At 39.4% G+C, this 6097-nt stretch overlaps 1 protein-coding gene across 1 annotated transcript; it reads left to right on the top strand.

Moving 5' to 3' along the window:
• LOC125900507 (CD209 antigen-like protein 2) lies at positions 1-2257 on the top strand. The gene is made up of 6 exons (XM_049595547.1): positions 1-410; positions 658-747; positions 1167-1421; positions 1517-1683; positions 1832-1950; positions 2043-2257. The coding sequence occupies exons 1-6, from the start codon at positions 263-265 to the stop codon at positions 2191-2193; spliced, it is 930 nt and encodes a 309-aa protein (XP_049451504.1). The 5' UTR covers positions 1-262; the 3' UTR covers positions 2194-2257.
• The last annotated feature ends 3840 nt before the right edge of the window (positions 2258-6097 follow it).

The raw sequence follows: 6097 nt of genomic DNA, 5'->3' as shown, positions 1-6097 counted from the left end.
ACTGAGACTTCTTCTGTGTGCCAAGTGTGCAGGAGAACGATGATGGTTGACGCAAAAACACGACTGTCCCTGTAGTGCCAGTGTTGGATTTGTCCGCTCTCGAAACAACATAGTGGATATTCTAATGTCACAAAAACACAACGATTCTTAGTTTCAGGTGATGATACACAAATGAAAACATAGTTATGAGTATCAGGTGGGGGTGGATTCACAGCCAGACACACCCCTCTCCTTCACAGATACAAAAGCAAGGCACAAACAGATGAGTGGGCAAAGCTGCAGTGCTGCAATGGCGAATCCACAAAGCAGGACAGAGGATGGGCAGAAAATATCATTCATACAGAGGCTTTCTCAGGTTTTCCTCAACACTGGTGTAAATCTTCAGTTTCGCTATAAACAGTTTGGACAAGGTACGACTTCAAAATCTTTGACAGTGTCTGACATGTTTCTTACTCCCTGTCCACTTTTTCCCTCACAGGTGTCTTTTTAACTCTTTCTCTTAGCAAATGAACCTATGGTTTTAAGCAGTTTATAGCAGTTTTATATTTTATATATATAATTATTTACCACGCCTCAGTGATTGTAGCTTTAAAGTAATATTTATCATAGTCATACTCTTCACTTCTATATAATCATTATGATTTACAATATTCACAGGTGGAGATGGATCTAACCGACTTGTTTTACTCTGTCTGGGTCTGTTGAACATCACTCTGCTGATAGCTGCTGTTGTTATTGGGATTAACTGTGAGTATTACAGTAGACAGAAAGTTTCATTTCCCTCTCTGTGGAATTTCACTTACAGAAACTTTTGACTGAAAAAAGATCTTGTGCAAAATCTTACAATAATTTCAAAATGCATTAGAAAATGTTTTAAGGTACATCCAATGCAGAACAAGCTTTATTAAAATGTTCATATGTATAAATATTCCATATGATTTTTTTAATGGTTGTTGTTTGTACATTTTTCTCTAATAAGATTAATTTTCACATACGTCTATCCTTTTTCCCTCTATACATTTTACTTCTATTTAGTAGAATGTCATGAATTACAATATACAACTTCATTGTCCACTGTGCTACAAATATGCCTTCGACTACATTACTGCACACCGTTTTGACACAATTCTCGCTGTCTTTGTGACAAAATGTTCACCGCTCTTCAGGTGCCAAAGTCAAAGAGGTTTCCCACTCAGCTGCAACACAGCTCATCGATGAGCTCAACTATCTCCGTGGCAACTACAGCGATGTGATCAAAGCTGAGGAGGAGGCCAAAAACGTGTTAGAGAGCGTGCTCAAAAACCACACACGGATGAAAGAGAAAATTGAGCAACAGAAGACCAGCAATGACAATTATCAGAAACAGATCGAGGCACTGCAAGAACAGAGGACAATTCTGTTGTCCAATGTTTCGGCTTTGGGTGAGAGAGAGTCGTAGTACATATTTTTATTTCATCTGTTAACTTAGAATACTGAAAAACATCTAAAGTGACAAGAAACCTTTTGTTTCTCGCAGAGGAACACTGTAGCGGATGCCCCTCTGGATGGATTCCTCTCAACTCATCCTGCTATTTCTTTTCTTACACTGAGTCCCCTAACGTTGAAAAGAACTGGCCAAAAAGCAGAGAAGACTGTAAAAGTCGTGGAGCTGACCTGATTGTGATTGATTATCCGGACGAGCAGGTGGGTTGAAAACAAAAAAAAGACACAGAGATAGAATGTAAAAAGTGACAATAATAATAAATAACTAAATTCATAAAGATAAGTATTTATACATTTGGATTTTGTATGTGAGCCCTTAAAAACTCAATTTCTTTGTGTGCTCACACAGAATTTTGTGAGTCACACCATTGACCATATGATGGCTGGTGGCTTCTGGGTTGGTCTCACTGACATGCACACAGAAGGGAAATGGGTCTGGATTAATAATGTCACTGAGGTGGAAAATAGGTGAGTGTTGCTGTATTATTCCCTTAATGCTGTAGTAACTATTGATTAATATTTTTGATTGCTTTTGTAATTGCTGATGTCATTTTCCAAAGGTACTGGATGGATGGAGAACCAAACAACGTTGGATACCATGGAGAAGACTGTGCAATGGTAATTTCTAGCCGTATGACTCCCTGGAAGACCCGTAACGATGCCAACTGCCGCCATTCTATGAACTGGATATGTGAAATGACATCAAGATAGAATCAGGAAGTTCTGCTCAAGCAGAAAACACATTGTTTTTATTGTTTCATTTTTTTTTAAAGAATAAAACCATTTAAAGATTTATCTCATGTTTCTGGGCATTTTTTAGCAACAAGTCCTGGTCAGGCTGAACTGTAATAACTTTCATGATGATTTAATGCTGTCATTATTCAGATGTTACAGAATGAATTGCACTGTTGGGGATCATTTATCAGGCCAAGCAGCAATGACTGTAACTTTAAAGTCATATTTATCAAAGTTATAAATATATGATTATCTCTTTAATCCCTTTAAAGATTTGGAAAATCTATTTAGTTACTTATAGTCTGATATAACCCTATGTGGGGGTCTGAACTCCAGAACTGGTAATGAAATTAAGTTAAGCAGATAGTTGCCAGTTTTTTACAGGAGAGAATATCCCCTTTTCTGTTCATTTCAAAAGAAGAAATTATTACACATCCTTAAACACCCACAAGAAACATCTTCTCCAGCTCTGTCAGTAGCTAGGTCTGTACATCATCAATGGAAGGCTGAGAGGGGACTCCTTTGGACAATTCACCTATAGCTCTTATTTAGGCAACTGTACTGTGGACTCCACAGTGACAGATTTAGATGGAAACTTTTCCAGACCCTTCACTGTCAAATATCGACCCTTTTCCACAGCAGACATTTTGACATATCATAATAGGAGACGCACAGGTGTATTTAATAACATTAATGAGAGCTGCATTCCATTTAGTGGAGGCCCTGGTGCTGTGCATGCCATCTTACTGGGATAGCTTACTGGCACACTTGATGGCAAGGCCGTAGCCATGGAGTCAACATTGGGGGGGACCAAATCTGCATGCCCCCCCACCCCCTCAAACACACACACCCTTACTTCTTACTATAAATTCTAAAGTAAAATATGTACAAATTCACTAACACATAAGATACGTTTCTTTTTTTTGAATGTCTAACACACCAAAGTGAACATGGAAGAAATATATACAAGTGGTGTCTCTTGCTCAGATAGCCTACAAACCATTTCTGATCTGAATGACAATAATTCTTATATCAAGAACACTGACTCATTTTTTGTACTAATGCTACCGTACCGTATAACTAACATTACTTCTATAATCCAACTGATAGGGTAACGCTACTCATTTTCTCACTGCTCTTAACTTACTTTGCTTCTTTTCTGAAACTGGCCAAAAAAAGGCCGAATGTCTCTGCCACCCTTCAAGTTCAAACTTCACGCAGGCTTGTTGTTAGCTAGCTAGTTAGCATAACCATTCACAAAATTAAAATTTCATAAGACTTTACAAAATCACAATAAACAGTTACAATATAGCCTACGCAACGCTCATATTACATTCTTGTTTTCCACTTTTATTTAGTAATGAATAGAGAGACAAATTTCCATAGCCTGCCTGGAATGTTGCCCATATAGCAGTCTGGCAATCACGTTGATGGCAACCACGGCAACCAGCCTTGGCATTCTGCTACAGCAACTCCACTTGGACAAACCACACGCAGAACTGTAATACTTCAACCGATAGTAATAATAAAGGGGATTTGTTATGTTTAGTTATAATTATGATGATTACATTATTTCGGATGGTGGTATATGGTTGCCTATCGTAGAATAGCAATGGGGGGGGGGCATTTTGGACATATCTGAACATTGGGAGGGACGTGTCCCTCTCAATGTATATGGTGGCTACTGCCCTGCTTGATGGAACTAAGTCATACTAATGTTAGCAATTTCACCTGTGCTTTTCCTACCATGACAAGACCCTGTTCTCAGACCACATTTACACTAGAAAAGTGCTCTCAGTAGAGTGCAGATCTCTGTCAGGTAGATGTCCAAGCTGATCGCGGCCACTCTAGACAATTCTGTTCCTGCATAGGCAACACAGCGCCTCTCAAAAGCATCCCAGAAATTAATTAACATATGTGCCTTGTCTATTTTTGAAGGAGCTACAACGTGTTGCACAGAGCAGATTGAGTTCTCCCGCTAACAGGCACTGCATGTGAAATATCAATACAATATAATTACTAAGATTAAATATATTGTTAGTAACTACAACACAGCCACAAATCTTTGATCCATGTGTTCCATTTGATCGTTTGATCTGGACTTTTAACATATTAACTTTCTGTCTACAGCATAACAAAGTAGTTCATAGTAACAATAAACAATTACAAAACCCAAAACCAGTGAAGTTGGCACGTTATGTAAATCGTAGATAAAAACAGAATACAATGATTTGCAAATCCTTTTCAACTCATATTCAATTGAATACACTGCAAAGACAAGATGTTTAATGTTCAAACTGAGAAACTTTTTTTTTTTTTTGCAAATAATCATTAACTTAGAATTTAAAGGCAGCAACACATTGCAAAAAAGTTGGCACAGGGGCCTTTTTACCACTGTGTTACATCGCCTTTCCTTTTAACGACACTCAGTAAACGTTTGGGAACTGAGGAGACCAATTTTTGAAGCTTTTCAGGTGGAACTCTTTCCCATTCTTGCTTGATGTACAGCTTAAGTTGTTCAACAGTCCGGGGTCTCTGTTGTCGTATTTTACGCTTCATAATGCACCACACATTTTCAATGGGAGACAGGTCTGGACTACAGGCAGGCCAGTCTAGTACCCGCACTCTTTTACTATGGAGCCATGCTGTTGTAACACGTGCAGAATGTGGCTTGGCATTGTCTTGCTGAAATAAGCAGGGGCATCCATGAAAAAGACGTTGCTTGGATGGCAACATATGTTGCTCCAAAACCTGTATGTACCTTTCAGCATTAATGGTGCCTTCACATATGTGTAAGTTGCCCATGCCTTGGGCACTAATACACCCCCATACCATCACAGATGCTGACTTTTGAACTTTGCGCCTATAACAGTCCGGATGGTTCTTTTCCTCTTTGGTCCGGAGGACACGACGTCCACAGTTTCCAAAAACAATTTGAAATGTGGACTCGTCAGACCACAGAACACTTTTCCACTTTGCATCAGTCCATCTTAGATGAGCTCGGGCCCAGCGAAGCCGGCGGCATTTCTGGGTGCTGTTGATAAATGGCTTTCGCTTTGCATTGTAGAGTTTTAACTTGCACTTGCAGATGTAGCGACGAACTGTAGTTACTGACAGTGGTTTTCTGAAATGTTCCGAGTCGGTTTTTGATGCAGTACCGCCTGAGGGATCGAAGGTCACGGGCATTCAATGTTGGTTTTCGGCCTTGTCGCTTACGTGCAGTGATTTCTTCAGATTCTCTGAACCTTTTAACGATATTACGGACCGTAGATGAAATCCCTAAATTTCTTGCAATAGCTCGTTGAGGAATGTTGTTCTTAAACTGTTCGACAATCAGCTCACGCATTTGTTCACTAAGTGGTGACCCTCGCCCCATCCTTGTTTGTGAATGACTGAGCATTTCAGGGAAGCTGCTTTTATACCCAATCATGGCACCCACCTGTTCCCAATTAGCCCGTTCACCTGTGGGATGTTCCAAATAAGTGTTTGATGAGCATTCCTCAACTTTCTCAGTCTTTTTTGCCACTTGTGCCAGCTTTTTTGAAACATGTTGCAGGCATCAAATTCCAAATGAGCTAATATTTGCAAAAAATTACAAAATTACAAAGTTTACCTGTTCGAACATTAAGTAACTTGTCTTTGCAGTGTATTCAATTGGAATTGAAAAGGATTTGCAAATCATTGTATTCTGTTTTTATTTACGATTTACACAACGTGCCAACTTCACTGGTTTTGGGTTTTGTAAAATAGGCCAAAATAATCCATTTAAGGAGTGTGAGATGGATCGACTGTTTGGTGCGGCTTCTGCAGTGATAAGGCGCTGCGCCAGTCTGTCGTGGTAAGAGGGGAGCTGAGCCAGAAGGTGAAGCTTTCAGTTTAC

This window comes from Epinephelus fuscoguttatus, linkage group LG14 (assembly GCF_011397635.1).
Source record: "Epinephelus fuscoguttatus linkage group LG14, E.fuscoguttatus.final_Chr_v1".
NCBI classification, from domain to species: domain Eukaryota; kingdom Metazoa; phylum Chordata; class Actinopteri; order Perciformes; family Serranidae; genus Epinephelus; species Epinephelus fuscoguttatus.
This window is presented reverse-complemented; position numbering and strand designations above follow the sequence as displayed.

Excerpts from the sequence above, each read along its gene's own strand:
- LOC125900507 (XM_049595547.1), top strand. The coding sequence starts at position 263 with ATGAGTGGGCAAAGCTGCAGTGCTGCAATGGCGAATCCACAAAGCAGG. Across the intron at positions 1,422-1,516 it reads GTCCAATGTTTCGGCTTTGG|AGGAACACTGTAGCGGATGC; the intron begins GTGAGAGAGAGT and ends TGTTTCTCGCAG. Across the intron at positions 1,951-2,042 it reads GTCACTGAGGTGGAAAATAG|GTACTGGATGGATGGAGAAC; the intron begins GTGAGTGTTGCT and ends CATTTTCCAAAG.